The following is a 17886-nucleotide window of genomic DNA, read 5'->3' on the forward strand; positions in this document are numbered from 1 at the left end:
CATCTCAAGTTTGCCTATTTGGATACCGATGAGCACCTGAAGTTTTTTATTACCACAGATGCAACTTATTCTCTCTCTCTACAAGAATATTTGGATTCCACATCCGTAAAGCTCATTGCCCACAGTGTTTCTCAATATTGCGCCAGTGGTTGCCATGCCGTTTTGAATTAAAGATGCTTTGAACAGCATTGGTTATATTTCCTTGGGTCTTTCAATCTCTTTACTTTGCCGCCCCATTGTGCTACCGCTCAGGGCAACCATCTGGTACACAGGAATGCGCACACCGGTACTGCAAATAAGTGAATCAGAGAGAGAGAGAGAGCGAAATGACGAGAGAGGGGAAAGCAGCTGCGGTAGTTTATTAACCCTATTACAGAAGCAGACAGCTTGCACCAGTAGGCGGTGGAAGGGAGCTGAAGGTTTGGCGGCGTGCTCGCGCGACGGCCTCCGACGGCTGACACACACGGAGAGAGAGAGAGACCCCTGATGGAGAGCTCTCGTTACCCCCGCTGCCTGCTGGGACATCTCATTAGAAGCTGCGTTGCCATGACTACCCCGCACCCCCAAACCCCTCCCTCAAGTCCGCTGTGTCCATAGAAACTGAGTGCGTGTGATGGAGTGTGGATGTGTGTGTGTGCGTGAAGCAGAGAGAGGAGGCAGGAGCTGGGAGTGTGATGACAAATGACACACATTACTGTTTGCATGTCAGGAAGATAAACCAAGTGCACATGTCTTAAGGTGTGTGTGTGTGTGTGTGTGTGTGTGTGTGTGCGCGCATGCGTGCATGCGCGCGCGCATGTGTGTGTTAGTGTTTTTGTGGGTGACGTGTGCACGTGCGTTTGTGTGTGTCTATGCACGTGCATTTGTGTGTGTGTGTGTGCACATTACACATTACATCTGTTAACAGGCACGGTGTGGTGTATCTCTGTCGAATGTATACTGTATTAGCAAGTGAAGGAGAAAGTGGATGCGTCAGTATGTGTAAAAGAGACCGAGAAGTAATGAAGTGTCGACATGTTTAGAAAGCAGAGAAATGTTGATTTAAGGGCATACACAAAACGAGTGTTTACCACAGGCTGTGATCTCATGTTGAGCTTCCTGGAAGTGTCGACATCCATCTCGATAGCAGCAGCAGCAGCAGTAGCGGAAGCAGAAGCATCCTCACACAACCATATCAAACATAAGCGGTAGCAACAGAAACGGTTGCCTGTGAAGGCTTCCTGTTTACCTCTGAAGCCGTATCCCAAAGCAGAGACAGTGTCGTTGCCTCTCCTGGCTGCCAGTCCCGTTGGTGTAGATGCCTTGAAAAACAGGAAATTGAAAACAATAGGCCGCTCTATGCATATACAAAATGCATTATTCACACAGACAGCATTTCTACGTGTTCAAATGAAGTGGTGAAAAAGATGATTTTGAATAACCGATCGAATTACACTTACCTCATTACCAGCCATTGGCAGCAGAGTAACGTTTAGTGCAATGGTTAATCAGATCATCAAGCCACAAGAACACAATAAGTGGAATAAGGTGACTCGTGAATACATATTTGCAGCACCCTGAAAGCATGACACTTCTGACAAGAGGTGAGCAAACCTGTACCGGAGATGAATGGCTGTGCAGCCCTTAATGTCCTTTCAAAGACATTAGATTAAGGTTAGATTAGACCACTGAATCTTTTATTAGATCAATGACCGTATACAAAATGTGATTGGATTAGATACATCTTAATTGCCATTATGCATGTGAGAATGCAAAGTAATGAAACGCAGTAAAGCATTTAATCGAAAGTGTAAACAGCAGAAATGCATCCGGTATGTACTGTGTGCAGTAAATACAGAGTAAATGCAAGAATTGATTTAGGTATTTATGGCAAGTGCAAGAGATGTACTCTATATGCGGTAATTAAATGTAAATACTTTCATATTATTCAGGTATGTACAGCTACTGCAAGTGTTGTATTCTCCAAAGTGTAGAACTTGGAAAACATTTTGTTTCTTTTCCAGGGAACTTAATGTTCTCGTTGATGTTAAAGGGAACTGGCTTTACTACTGGACATCATTATAGAGCCTTTGAAGACATCCTCTTCCTTCTTCAAGGAATTTCCTCAGATTCTGGCTGATGTACAAGGGAGCTACCCTAGTAGTGCCCACTTCTCTCGAAGTATTACTGTAGGGTAGTTCCCTCTGACATCAAAAAGAAAAGGGGAACAACTTTTCTTGGAGAGGGAACAACATGTCTTTTAAGCTCCACAGATTTGTCCAGTTGCTTACAGCTAAACCTTCTTGTGTAGCATGCCGTGGTTGAATGAGAACCCATATGTATTTAATAGAGTACTACTTTGTACCAAGCAATTGACTGATACTTTAAGAAGATGGCTCCATAGCAGTCTTCTCAAGCCAGAAGTTAACAGATTTACTTAAACCTGCTGTGTGCTCTAGTAGCTGCTTTTTTCATTAGTCCCCAATGACTTCAATTTGTGCTTGGTGAAATGTTTAGATTTTTTCATGAGTTGTTGGGCTGAACATGTGGGTTGACGTGTGGTTTGATGTGTGCCTGCGCGCGCCTGTGTATGTGTGGGTGTATGTGTGAGCGTGTGGGTGTATGTGTGAGTGTGTGTGTATGTGTGATGTGCGCGTGTGTATGTTTATATCGTGTGTATATTAGTCACGTGGCTTGACTGAGAAACACCACACAGTAGCCCTGTGTCTCACTATAGCCTCCTGCGGCCCCCCACCCCCTCACACACACACACACACACACACACACACACACACACACACACACACACACACACACACACACACACACACACACACACACACACACACACTGGCTGCTGGTGCTCATAGCAGCTGCCCTGTATAGGCAGATAAGAATCAAAGACATGAAATGAGCTACACACTTATAGTCCAACCCCCCATAAAAATGTACACACACACACACACACACACACACACAGACACACACACACACACACACACACACAGTCTCCGTTCTCTAACAAGATATGCACACAGTCGTCTTGCCCTAGGCTACAGTAGGCACGGTACATGTGACCGGAGTATGAGATCATTTTGTGCTTCCATAAAGCTTAGTGTGGGGAGGCACAGAGGGCATCAGTGGCATGATGATGATGATGATGGGGGTGGATGACTGATGCCAACATTACCAAAAAACATGTGTGTGCGTGCATGCGAGTGTCTGTCTGTCTGTCTGTCTGTCTGTCTGTCTGTCTGTCTGTCTGTCTGTCTGTCTGTCTGTCTGTCTGTCTGTCTGTCCGTCCGTCCGTCTGTAATTCTCTCTCTCTCTGTCTGTAACTCTCTCTCTCTCTCTCTCTCTCTCTCTCTCTCTCTCTCTCTCTGTCTATGGCTGTCTGTCTCTCTGTCTTTTGTGTATGTGCCTATCAGTGTGCACGAGTATGTGTGTGTGTGGTGGTTTGATTTCGTGTCAACGTGTGTGTGTGTGTGGTGGTTCGATTTCGTGTCAACGTGTGTGTGTGTGTGCATATCTTTTTGTGTGGTAAGGGGCATTATGTGTGACACACACTCAGAGTGGCATCTTTGAGGTGATCAGCAGAGTAATAACTCCCATTAGCTTCATTACACACAATCACTAATGAGCTCCGTGAAAATCGTTTAGGCCCGCCACGTTCACGCCTGCACATCCACTCAAGCTACAAGCACGGACACATACATAGTAATTAAATCCCATTACGTCTGCAGCCCCCAGGCTGAGAGAGGGAGAAATGCGATAAACCTCGTGTCTAGATATTCGTGTATCCGTACTTTTTTTTTTACCTCTCCAGTCCCCGCGTTGGAGGAACGCCGTCTGTAATTTTCCATGAGGTCTGTGGATGAGTACTTGTCACGGCGTGTGACGTCTAGTGAGATGGGAGTCATTTTCCCATGGACGTCATGTCACTCGAGCCCCCAGATGGCACGTCAACATGACACCGTCCTTGTTCTTAAAATTCAGGTTGAGTGTCTATGGTATTGCTCTGGTCTCATCAGAGTATGTGAATTCCTCCAGCCGCTTGTCTTGTCACAGTTTAAGTTTAGTTATTGTAGGGTTCTATTAGTCTTGTCATGATGTTGGCTTTAAGTGGATTTTCATTGGCCGGTCTGCAGTCTGTTATTGTGCAGGTGATGTTGTGTAAAAGGACTTTCACAAACGGATTGGAGCAGAATTGAATCATGGTCGTGTAGAGGACTGATCAAATACTCAAAATATGGTGTTTTTGTTTTTCACTGGAGCTGTGCTGCAAAACTGCCCTTATTTGTATCACGTAGGACAAGCATTGATTATTCTGGTGGTGGCAACATGAAGTAGCCGCACCGCAGTCTCCCTTTAGATGAGCTTCAGAACTTTGATGTGCGTTCGTGCGTGTGTACATGCGTATCACTGTCTTTGTACCTGTGTGTGTGCGTCTTTCATGTGTGTGTCTGGGAATTGTCTGTTGCCACTAGCAATATCATTTAACTAGGGCGACGGCAGCCCTCCTCCTGTCTCGACAGTCACGACAACACTTTCCACATTCACTCGGCCAGTGGACCAAATCAGGAGCTCCACCATTGTGACATCCCCAAAGCCCAAAGGTCTCACTGAGCATGCTCACACCAAAAGGGGGCAGGGATAGAACGCTGGGTGGCGCACATAAGAGGAAGTGCTGGAGAGGAGAAAAGGGAAGACGGGGTCGCTTTGAACTCCTGACATGACCTTGACAAACACCGGTACCTAGTAACTATATCAGCAAATTTGACATTTTCTTTTTCTCTGTCCATTCACCACCCACACAGGTCCATTATGCTGGATATTTACTTAATCAAATGCCATATTAGCATATGCCACATATAAGTCAATCAATGTCACACATACATATATGGATATACAGTATATACTGTACACAGAGAGTGGCTATGTTCAAATGGGAAGCTAGTGTAGTGACTGGCTGCATACACTGTTTTGTGTTGCCTGGCTACTCAAAATGCTGTTGCCATAACAGTAAGTGCTGACTTCATGATTCGATCGAATGTTAAACGTTGATACCAGCATGAAGCAAGCATCTAGGTTTCATTCAAAAACAGGAAGCTACTTTCGAGGGCATCATGTTATTCACATCAGACAGGTCCCATTTGAGATGCATACCAGTGTTTCCCATACATTGAGGAAACTATGGCGGCCCGCCATAGTTTAAATTTGGCCGCCATAGTTTACGAAAATGTAAAAAATAAAAAATAAAAATTTACTTTTTTTTTTTTTTTTTTTAACGATATCCGTTTTTGTTAAAAACGATTTGAATTACGATTTTGAATTTCCTTCGCATTTTCCTCCTGGAGTAAATACATCCTATAGACTCTGTATTGGTTAGATAGTCCCACGGTAACACAGAATGAGGGGAAAGCATTAGGAAGTGACCGTAAGGGTATTACAGTTGATTCATGTGTGCACACGTGTAACATCGGACATGTGCGCAACGATGCGTTATGACCTTACTGTCAATGGTTATGACACGCCGATATGCGAGAATCTTCGTCCAAATCGCTAGTCGCATGCATCATCGCTAACTGCGTTTACATCGCGTGCCGCGTGTAAGGGAAATGTTAGTTGTTGACATGTATGGAATTCACTTCAATTTGTGCTGTTTCTTGCTTCAGTTGTGGACAAAACGATTGGCCAAACTCACAATAGAAAGCCTTTGCTGTGCTACTGTCCCAGAGAGCTGAAAAAAAACCTTCATAGAAGAAGTCACACTTAACAGGGGTGTTAACCAATCCAATGAGTTCTCTGAATTTCTGAATTTCTGAGCCCTTTTTAATTTGTAGCCTATACCACTGAAGGCATGATAATGTTTTTTTAGAAATAGGGCCTATGTGCCTTTTATATACCAAATGTTTATCATTTTGAAATTGTTTCAGTTGTTTATGACTTGTGTATGACTGAAATTATCTCTGCATACTATCAGTGCTGCATTGCTTTGTAAAGATAGGCTATTCAACACACTTTAAAAACACACTGAAAAGATACGGCCATAGTAGCCTACTGAAAACATTTTGTTCATAATAATGGTGATTAATAAATGGTGGTCTTAAATTTTCATACTGACATCCTTGAATTTGACTTGGTAGATCACGGCAGACCATCAACTTCAAAAGTAGATCTTGGTTAAAAAAAGGTTGGGCACCCCTGCTATAGAGAGAACCACAAGTGCTTGAAAGGCAGGGATCAAAAGCCTAGTCAAGTTGTTGTAGTTTACTTGGGTTTGGGAGCAATATAACAAACCTTCAGAGAAGGGACAGTTGGGATGAGTTTACTAACACTCCCTAGGCTTTGTTTTACAGTTGTAATGAGTTTGGTGACAGACCCTAATTGACACAGCAGAGGAGACATCGGGCTGCATATAGAAATTAATGTGTAATGAATGTGAAGACATAAATGTGTAATATGTTGTTCAGTCCTTTTAATGGGAGGAATTTGGAAAAAACTGGCCCTGTGACCAGCACCCCTCGTGTAGAATGTGTACGCCTACAGATATGTGTGGGGGAAAAGGCATAGCCTACCCTCTAAGACCCTTTTTGTCTATGCGTTAATTTCACAGTGCTCTTAAATTCTTATCTCTGCTCCTATTTTGTTTTATTATTGTTTCCCAGACCCCTGCATGAGGGACGAATGAAACTGTGTTGTAAACAGAAATTATTCACTGTACTGCATTTTTTGACAATGACAATGTACTACTATTATACAAGTCATGGGTAAAATCTTATGTATAAATGGCTGAAATATAGGCCCAGGCCTACAGTTTCTCCATGCGCCAATGTCATACTGTAGTCATTGTTTTGCCGTTTCGCATTTACGCTGCAAGAATACACCCCCCCCCCCCAAAAAAAGGCCCGTGTGAGAAGACACCCGCCCCCCCGGACAAAATAAACCCCGGCTGCCCCCATAGTTTCCAAAATTTCTGTGGGAAACACTGCATACCCAAGTCTATTTCACATGAAACAAAGACATGGTGTCATCGAAATTCCTCTTTATACACACACATGGGTCATTCTACAATTCGGCTGCGCTTTTAAGTCCATGGATTTTATTTGCCAATTCCACTAACTATTAACTGCATCCAATGATGTTTTGGACATTAGCACACATTTATCTTCATATAATACAGAAAGTGTAGACATGGCATTATTTCCCTCAGCAAGAATAAATATTTAATACTGGTTTTGGGCGTTTTCATGCCGTCCTGTTTTCCAAATGTCAGATTCAGTCTTCATATTAGCATGTAAAGAAACTTGTTTTGCCCAAGGCGATTGCAAATGTCGATTCACAGTAATCATCACAATATGACAAAACTATCAGAAAGACCACTGTGCTTTCCATTATAAATGAAATTTGCCGTTTTGTGTGTGTCCACGAAAACTATGTTAACCGTGTCATGATCTGAAACCCCCTCCATAAATCAGTAATGGTTTGGTCTTGGGCGATACGAATAACATCACGTGATGTCACAACTCAAGACTTTTTGGGCTCCATCCATCGATAATTTAATCCATTCTTTTTCATGTTCTCATAGCGGGAAAATTGCCTGTCAACTGTGTTATCAACATATTCGTAAGAATCTGAATTAGAAATCACAATCAATCATTAAAACACAGCTAAAGCATACAAATACATTAATTGATTAAGGTGTTGTGGTGGAACTTCTGAGGTCCTCAGTTAGCACAACACCATTAAAATGGCTGAAATGTCAAGCCGTGTTACCGTCAATGGTGTTACCCATCAGCTATGACAGTTGAGGAGGAGTATGTTTTTGCCAATTTTATCTCCATATTGACAGACAAACAAACAAAATCATTTGTGTTTTAGGGAGATGGGTTTGTCTGCTCTGTTTTTTTCTCAAAAAAAAATTGCCGACTGCAAGTTCCCCTGCACTGTTGACCGTAACACGGTTGACTGTTTTGAAAGTGTGTGTGTGCTATTGATGCCTTATGTGTTGGAAAAATCCTATGAACAGACACTAGAGATTATCTCTGGAGAAGTCTTGTATAAGGAGGGTGACTAAATTCAAATCAGGCGTTACGGCCGTGAGGATTATGGACCAACGCTTTTTTGACCTAGCGAATTACTAATATTTTTAGTGGGGGATTTCGTCTTGCTAGCAATAATTATGCCTATACATACGACAGTTGTCATAGGCTACATGTAAATGGACAAAGCCATGTGAAAAGTTACAGCTGTTTTACAATTATATTGTAGCAGGACGAATTGTTATTGCAATGCAGCTGACTTGTTTTCTGTGTCCCTCCCGTGCCGTGAAGGGGAGCAAATGGGATAGAACAGATATTTGACGAGAATGAAACAAAGCATAGCCTATTTCACGTCACATCTATTACTGACTCTTGTTCTAGCTACCAGTTCTGTGAGGTAGAGATTCAGACCGCACAGTATTCTGATTTCTCATGTAGCCTAGATTCCCATCGCTGGTAGAACATCTTTCACCGGAGACAAAGACGTGCAGCACGAAATGGATAGGGTTAGGTTTAGATTGTAGATCATATTTCTGTATTTTAAACAACTTTTGAACTTCGTGGAGACTTCAACGGGATAATGAGGGGGGCTCGGTGGTCGGTTATGATTTTTAAATGTTCATCATCCCGAGTGTTTATAAAACAAGAACCGAAAATGCAACCGTCAGGAACCGGCATGGAAACGAAGGTTCTGGAACCGGAACCGAAACCGAAAACTTCTGATCGGTACTCAGCCCTAGTTACAGGGAATTATTATGAAAAATGTGTCAGTCTGTATCACAGTGAATCATAAAATCCTACTTATGAAGCTCAACAATCACATTTTCTATATCAGTTGCACAGACTAATTACAACATTATTGTTAAGGGACATATTCAAACGTATGTTGTTTCAACTCTGTAGTATTTTTATATATGTTTGAAACGACATAGTATTTGTCCATAACACTGTTGACAAAATAATCAAGCAAATGTTCGCTTTCATTTGAGTATTTATCAAATGATTTAAGATTAAGCTTGGCAATTTGTTTGTTTGGAAACTTAAATATATACACTATGTAAACATCTAGGTCATTTTTTTAAAAAAACAAAATACTGATCATTGACATTTTGTGTTTGCCAAAAGCGCACTGGAAACGTAGAATGACCCACAAGCATGGGAAGGAAATGCGTGATAATGACCTTAAAAGTGCATGTACTCATTCACCCCCCATGTATCTCACATTAGCCTGCTATGTTGTGTGGTGGGGACGTGCACACACAGGCATGCACTCTCAAAGGGTGTCTCATTACAAACTATACATTAAGATTGACACGGACCCGCACCTTTTTCTTGCGAAAGCTACTCACTCAATAATTTCTCTTTTTATTCACATAATATAGAATGGACACAAACAGCCTCAACACACGCACACACACACAAACACATGCACACACACACATGCACACACACACATGCACAGGCACGCACTTAGACCTTATAGCAGCTGCCTTTCATAGGCAGATAATAATCAAAGACATGAAAGCCACCCCAAAGTTATGCACTCTACACACACACGCACACACACTCTCTCACTCTTTTTCTGTCTCTCTGTCTCTCGCTCTCGCTCTCTCCTTCGTACTTCTATCTGGCAGGCCTTCACAAGATCCCCAGGCCTGAGGCTGCCTGCAGGTTCTGAACTGTAATGTAAGGTGTGGCCACAGGGTTGTCCATCATGATACTTTCTCCCGAACGCTGAGTCACAGTAGGATGTTTCTGTCTTGTGTTCAGTGGGATTAGTTTGAAGCCTGGAGAGATTGCTGAGTATTGGGAAGGCCAGGATGACTGTGCTAATGTTGAAATTCCTGACGTTTGATAGACTCCTCTTCTCTATTTCTGAGCACTGTGGAGTCAGCTCCGTGTCACTCATCCTCATACTGTACACCAGTTATGTACACACTCACTCACAGAAGCAGACAAAATATTCTACGATAATAAAAGATAACATGTGACCACAGTTAGAGTTAAGTGCATAATTGTGTATGAAAAGCATTGCAGTGTGTGTGCGTGCCTGTGCCTGTGCATGTGCATGACACACCTGTCTGTACTGTAAGCCTCTTATGAGAACCAGGTTGATCAATTACAGGTACAGTATGTAATCCCCTACAGTGCCCGCTTGAAAAGTGGAGAAGACTAACACTAACTAGCGGTAACACTATCGCCTAGTGGTGTCAACAATAATCGATTTGGCAATTAAATTCAATGCGGCAAGTTTCTGAATCGATGCGGCAAATTTTTTAAGTTTCAATTACTTCCGTGGATATTTCATTAGCAAATGAATGTTACATTAAATAAAAGCACTTCAAAGCATTGAAAACTGCAAAACTGATTCAGAAAACAGCCAATAAAATGTTGCTCAGTATCCGAGTACTTGTATTGCCTCATCATGACTGATGAAACATTTGCTTTGCTTTCAGTAGACAGTGTTTCCCATACATTGAGGAAACTATGGCACACCGCCATAGAAAATAAATTGAATTAAATAGAATTTAAATTTGGCCGCCATAGTTTCCGAAAATGCAAAAAAAATAAAATTATAATTAACTTTTTTTTAATTTATTTTTTTTAATAACGATTTGAAAAACGATTTCCTTCGCATTTTCCTCCTGGAGTAAATGCATCCTATAGAGAAAACAATGAGTGCTTGACAGACCATGACTGTTGGGATGAGTTTACTGACACTCCCCAGGCTTTGTTTTACAGTTGTATGATAATGAGTTAGGCGACAGGCCTTCATTGACACAGCAGAGGAGACATCGGGCTGCATACTGTATAGAAATTAATGTGTAATGAATGTGAATATAGACATACATGTGTAATATGTTGTTCAGCCCTTTAACTGGGAGGAATTTTGAAAAACTGGCCCTGTGATCAGCACCCCTTATGTAGAATGCGTACGCCTATGTGTGTGGGGGAAAAGGCATAGCCTACTCTTAGACCCTTTTTGTCTGTGCGTTTACAATTTCACAGTGATCCTAAATTCTAATCTGTGCTCCTATTTATTTTTTTGCTTTCCATTGCGCAGACCCCTGCATGGGGGACGAATGAAAAGTGTAGAAATGATTCACTCTACTGGATTTTTTAAAAATATAAATGACAATGTACTACTATACATGTCATGGGTAAAATGTTATTTACTTTTTCAAAACATAAATGGCTGAAATGTTGGCTTATAGTTTCTTTACTCATCGTTTTGGCGTTTTGCATTTACGCCGCGTGAATTTCCAAAAATGGCCCGCGTGAAATGCAAAAAAAACTCTGGCTGCCCCCATAGTTTCCAAAATTTCTGTGGGAAACACTGGTAGAAATGTAATGCATTGCAATGCATCGTAGATTTGAATCAAATCGAATCGCTACCTCCCGAATCGTAATCGAATCGAATCGTGAGGGCAGTGTCAATGCACACCACTACTATCGCCTAATGATTAATACAGTTTTAACTGGGTACTGAATCCCACATAAGACATAGATGAGTGAATGAAGCGATCTTCAGCAATCTTCAGATTTTTCTGTGTTTATTCGCCTACAAGCGGTTCAGGCAGAGGCCTTCAGCATGTAATGGCGAATAAACAAGGAAAAATCTGAGGAGTGCTGTCCTTTTCTTTATTCACACAGTGTCAGGTTGATCAATTTCTGGTACAGTATGTCATCTCCCCACTGCATTGTACCTTGCGTGCAGCTGTAGTAGCGTGATGACTCAAGGCGCTCCGTTATGACACGGCTGATTCAGACCACATCAAAAGCACAGGCTCTTGCTGCTGCTGGGTGTGTGGGGTTGACTCATAGCTTTCATTCAAATCCCACCTGGTGGTGCCTCAAATCCCTGAGAATTAAACCCACAACATTCTGTGTGTGCGTGCTTGCATGCGTGTGTGTGTGTGTGTGTGTGTGCGTGCGTGCGTGCGTGCGTGCGTGCGTGCGTGCGTGCGTGCGTGCGTGCGTGCGTGTGCGTGCGTGCGTGCGTGCGTGCGTGCGTGCGTGCGTGCGTGCGTGCGTGCGTGCGTGCGTGCGTGCTTGCATGCGTGTGTGTGTGTGTGCGTGTATGTGCAAGTGCATGCCTGTGAGTGAGATTGCGTGTGTGCTGGCATCTGTATGTGTGTACAGTGCACTCATGATTTGGTACGTTCTATTGAGAATATAAGTGGTCTGTGTTTGTGGTTTAATGGTAGTGAAGGTTGGTTACGTAACTAATACGGCTTGGCGAAATTGCCCAATTGTGCCCAGTCTCGGACAGCTTCAGGCCTGCCTTCACCTCCTCCACCACCCACACACAGAATGGGAAACCAGATCCTCTATCTAAACATCTGTCTTACCTCTAACACCGTTCTTTGTGTGTGTGTTTGTGGTTGTGTGACGTATTGGTTTATATGGTGTTGTGTGGAACAGGAAGTTGCCCAAATGACCATGGTTACGGGGGTTGTTGTGGCGCTAATGCACCTGTCCATGTATGGGGCTCACTGCCCATGTAGACCCGGGTTCGAATTAGATTATTTCCCAGCCTGTCTCCATCTCTCCTGCTTGTTTCCTTTTTGTTCTTCACTATCCTGTCTAATAAAAACTCAAAAGCCCATAAAATACACCTTTAACAATTGCCATGATTATTGCACTGTTCTGTGTGACTATCATGGACAGGTCATCAGAGCACGTAGAATATGTAGGCTACATGGAGATGCAGCTTTAACATGGCTGTAACTTTGTGTGTGTGTGGTGAGTGTGTGTGCGGACTCTTGTCACTTTCTGAGCTGAGCTATTGTGTGGTCTTAACAAGTTCTTTCTTAACTTTGTTGAACTTTTAAACTCACCCAGACCCCCACTCTCCTTTCGTAAACACGGTGTTAAAGTGAAGAAATGGAAAGCACAAAAGAGGAACATTGACAGCAGCAGGCTTTGGAGATCACTCAGGAGGGACCCGCCCTATCCCTGACACCCGCCCGCCTGACTGACTGACCCTGACCCCAAAACCCTGCGCTGTCTCCCTACTGCATCGGAGCAAGAAGCAGAGTAAGAAGGTCATCAGTCAGAACCCCAAAAAAACTCTCTAGCTTTCTAAACAAAGCTCAGCCCTAAGTGCGAAGATTTCTGACTTGGCCACATAAATGTTTACGAGACCAAGCGGCAGTGGTTTTAAAAAGCCATTCGCACCCCCTGCAACCTGAAAAGCCATATTTATTTTTCACTCTGTTTTTGAAGGTTCACTCATCTCACTTGCTTGTTTTAGCTTGCCATGCTGTTTTAGACTAATTGAAGTGGTGGGTGTGTGTGTCTGTGTGTGTTCATGTACAGGGTGCAGGTTAAACGAGGGTTTGATTGTGACTAGGGTAGGGGTGAAAGGCTTGGTGTGCATGTGTGTGTGTTGCCGCCACGTGCTGTAGTGGTTGGTTGTGGTTGAAAGGCTTTGGTTAAGAAAAGTCACTGAGGCTTGTAGGTGGGTCACTAAAAACAAATTTGCGGGGAGGGAGGGGTCAGATGTCAGGTGGTACAACCACAGCTAATCCCCATTACAATTAATAATTGTAATTATGTAATGATGATGAATATGCTTCTTGGGTAATCCACTGAAAACAAACAGAAAAAAAATCCATACATTATCGCCCGGACCGTTGGTTGTACCACCCTGACGTTGACTACTACTAAAACATCATTGATCCATGTAAGAAAGCGGGAGAAGGGGTTTTGGGACTTAGGGTAGGGTGTGGAAGCTTTGGAATCTGTTTGGTTTATATGGCTGTGTGTGTTTTCATCTGTGTGTGTGCATTTGCATTGTATATGTGTAGTATTGGTGTTGTATATGTGTATGAGCGGCTAGGTGAGAGCAAATCTCAGGTAAAGGAGTATGCAGTATATTTGGTTGTGTGTTTGTGTGTAGGGTGAGAGGGTGTAGGTGAGAGTGTTTTTCAGCTGAAGGAATGTTTTTCTGCCTCAAGCTAGCAAGCTCCATATCAATAGCTCCAGTCAGTCACATCCAACGTGAAGTCCAGGCCAGACCGTGTGTGTGTGTGTGTGTGTGACTGTGTGTGACTGTGTGTGTGTGTGTGTGTGTGTGTGTGTGTGTGTGTGTGTGTGTGTGTGTGTGTGTGTGTGTGTGTGTGTGTGTGTCTGTGTGTGTGTGACTGTGTGTGTGTGACTGTGTGTGTGTGTGTGTGTGTGTGACTGTGTGTGTGTGTGACTGTGTGTGTGACTGTGTGTGTGTGTGTGTGTGTGTGTGTGTGTGTTTGCAGAGGGATGAAACAGAACATCATGTGTGCTTACTCTGGGCTCAGCCTTAACACACGACACGCTCTTGGCCTTCCTGTCCGCGCCGTGGGCCTTAAAGGTGCGCTGACTGCGCTCCCTTTGGTGCTGTATGATCAGAGGCCAGTGGAGGGATCGCCTTTCACTGCCTTCTCCAGTCTTGTGCTTTATTGAGGAACTGATTCCAGATCTGTTTTGGAATTTACTGCCGGTGTACTAACGGTTGATGTATGCCTTTGGTCACCCTGTCTTTTTGTACATGTTATATGGGTGTAAAGCGGCAATATGTAAACCCACAAGAAGTGTTAATGCCTTAACATACAATATGCTGTACACTAGGCTCTCAGGTTTTGTATCTTGCAGAAAACCTACTGTGTGTGCCAGTGTATGTGTGTACTTGTGCATATTTTCCTGTGTGCACGACTAATACTGTATACCTTCAAGATTGGTATACAGATCAATATCTGTCCAGATTGGGTAGCATCAGGGATTCAGTACTTTTCTTTGTTTTGCAGAGACGTCCTGAACCTGCTGAAGAAGATGGGTGCCACAGGCAAGCCTGCCACGACCGTGTCCGCCCCGCCCCCAACAGTAGTCCCACCCACCCCTGCTGCCGCCCCCTCGGCCCCAGCACCCCCACCACCCGGAGGACGGCCTCTCTACCCCCCCATTTCTGTCCCGGGAAAACCAGGGGCTCCTGTAAGTATCTCGCACGCGCTGATCTTGTTCCGTTAAATTTAATTCTGTGTTTACAGAACAATAGCTGTGCTGTCAAAACACTTTAAACACCCTGGCCAGTGATGCATTAACAGCATTATGAAATCATAAGCAAAGTCAAACAATACAAGTGATAACACTGAAGTGTCTCTCTCACACAAAAACACATACACACGCGCACATTTGCAAACAGACACAAATAACTCAGATAACTCTACCTTTATCTATCCTTTTTTCCCTATTTGCCGTATTTATATTTTAATGTTTATTAGTTAGGTCAATATTGAATAAGACCAAGTGTTCTGTCTGGGCGAGATTGGGGCGGTGCTGTGACAGTGCAATATCTATACTGCTGTGCTGTATATCAGATTCCAATCAGGGCGGGTGGGGGAATAGCGATGTAGTTATCTTTGCAGTGCAGCATCCTCTTACCATTGTGACTATATAGAATTGCAGAGACATAGTGATCGTGCTTGATTACACAAGCGCTACAGGAAATTCAGTGAGCCATTAGTGTGCGTTTTCTGACTTGTCCCTGGACCAGAGACTGTGTGTGTGCGTGTGTGTGCGTGTGTGTGTGTGTGTGTGTGTGTGTGTGTGTGTGTGTGTGCGCGCTCTCACAGACCACCTGAGGTTGACTGTGACTTTGAGCCTTGAGCCTTTACAAAGCCAAAGTGAAACCGACATGAAAAAACACACTGGTGTATTGAACATAACGCCCCTCGTTGCTATGCAAGCACAGCTGAGAAGGTAGTATTCTTTTTGTCTGTGTGGTTGCGTCTCGTCCAGTTACTCTGCGTTTGTTTCCCAATTTCCCCATTTTGTCCACTTTTCCTGAGGGGGATTCAATGAAGGCATAGCAATTTTATCCTATTCCATTTCCATTCTCTTGGGGGTTTTTTTACTCTCCGTATGACTAAATCCAGGTCACTGGACATTTCATTGTCTGTGGGAAAAAGTGTCAAGGCTTGACTGATTGGAGGCGCCTAGGCCAGACTTGTAAGCTCCTCGTCAGCATGCAGACTGAGCGAGCAGCCATTGGTCTGTGTGGGTCTGTCCCAAAAGCTCTTTCCTGTGTCCTCTCCGGTCTGCACTAAAAGGCTGTTGCCAAAGCACCCGTGCTGGACCGAGGCCATCAGACTTACCAGAAGACTACTTTTAAAGGACTCATGCGTAGAAGGAAGTGACTCTGGCCTCAGCCTTGCCACTTTCCCAGTCCCATTTAACAAAGTTATATCTCTATCTCTCTGTGTCTCTCTGTGTCTCTCTCTCGCTCTCTCTCTCTCTTTCTCTCTCTTTCTCTCTCTTTCTCTCTCTTTCTCTCTCTTTCTCTTTCTCTCTATCTCTCTCTCACACACACACACAATCTATCTGGCTCTCTCACAATCTCACGGTCACTGTCTGTCTTTCTCTGTCTCTCTTTGTCTGTCTTTTGTCTTTCTTACCCATTTCCCTCTCTTTCATTCACATGTCTCATTCTTTCTCACACTGTCTCCCACTGTTGAGTCTCCCTCGTTTCTATTTGTTATTTTAGCTCTGCATGCGTTTGATCTGTTTATCACAATTCGATTTTGTTGGATGGATGGATGGATGGATGGATGGATGTGGGTAGGACTGATGGAGCCAGGCTAACTGATAGAGTGCTAGATACAGGTGGGGCATCCATGAGCGAGTGCAGGCAACTCCTCCATGTGTGGGAGTAGCCAGCCTCGCCTTATGTGCGTCTGAGTGACACACACATTTTAATGAAATCACATGACGCTGATATCAAGTGATGGTGATTTTTTTCCCCTTTCACCAGAAGACATGATGATGATGAGGGTGTTTTCCCTCTAAAGCACCTTAGTTATGTAAGACCCGTGTCGACTACTTCCTTATAAAGAAGTCCTTTGTTTTTTCCTCCCTCCTTTCTGGAAACGGCTGGCTTGCCATAAAAAGCGCATCACCCACCATAATACTGTATTTCACAAACTTCTGTGGTATTGGACATCTTTGGTGACATGACAGACTTGTATCGCATAATTTTAAGAGCAGTAGTACTGCTTGTTTGACTTGTTAAGTCTAATGTCTCTAGAATGCATTTTTGTGCAATGGGGCTCAACGAAGTCTGTTCAAGTGGTGTGAATTTAGAATTTGTCTTAAGATTGATTAATCTTTTCAGTGTTGGCCCATGGGACCAGTTATCACTGTTAGCAAGGTTGTGGGCCTCCGATCAGTGCTTGTTTTCAAAAGAGAACACATGTGCACACACAGACACACACAGACACACACACACAGACACACACACACAGACACACACACACAGACACACACACGCAGACACACACACGCAGACACACACACGCAGACACACACACACACACACACACACACACACACACACACACACACACACACACACACACACACACACACACACACACACACACACACACACACGCACAACCTTGGTGTTGCCCAAACTCAGTTGGCTGTCAGTGTGAGACTACTCTCTAAAATGAATGGGTGTGTTTTGCCATCCCCAAATTACCCAGCTTATTGCAATGCAGGACATTCTCTTGCTCTTTCTGTCATGCGGCACAATGCAAAAGTCTTTCAAGCCTTTCTTTGTCTCCCAAAACACCAGCCTATTGGTTAGTTAGCTCATCTCAGTCCATTTAGCGCTTTGTCTCCAGATTAGGAAACAAGATGGCTGTCACTTCTGATGTATGAGCTAATATTCCCCTGTCACCAGGGCAGTCAATACGACGATGCAGTCCTTTTTTTTACCCCCTTGTCAATAAGCCCATATCGACCCAAAATCCGTCCCACACAGCTCCAAATTGGGTGTGATTGATTGATGTCCAGCGAGGATAGAGGAGCCGTGCGCGTGTGCGTG

The 17886-nt window shown here is 43.6% G+C and overlaps 1 protein-coding gene across 1 annotated transcript in view; it reads left to right on the plus strand.

Annotated features, from left to right (window-relative positions):
- pdhx (pyruvate dehydrogenase complex component X) overlaps positions 1-17886 on the plus strand; it is a 72987-nt gene that overhangs the window by 30367 nt on the left and 24734 nt on the right. Inside the window, exon 6 of the mRNA XM_063196593.1 lies at positions 14807-14990. Coding sequence (XP_063052663.1) covers positions 14807-14990 — 184 coding nt within the window. The remainder of the gene's footprint in view (positions 1-14806; positions 14991-17886) is intronic.

Source organism: Engraulis encrasicolus, chromosome 4 (assembly GCF_034702125.1).
Source record: "Engraulis encrasicolus isolate BLACKSEA-1 chromosome 4, IST_EnEncr_1.0, whole genome shotgun sequence".
Lineage (NCBI taxonomy): Eukaryota > Metazoa > Chordata > Actinopteri > Clupeiformes > Engraulidae > Engraulis > Engraulis encrasicolus.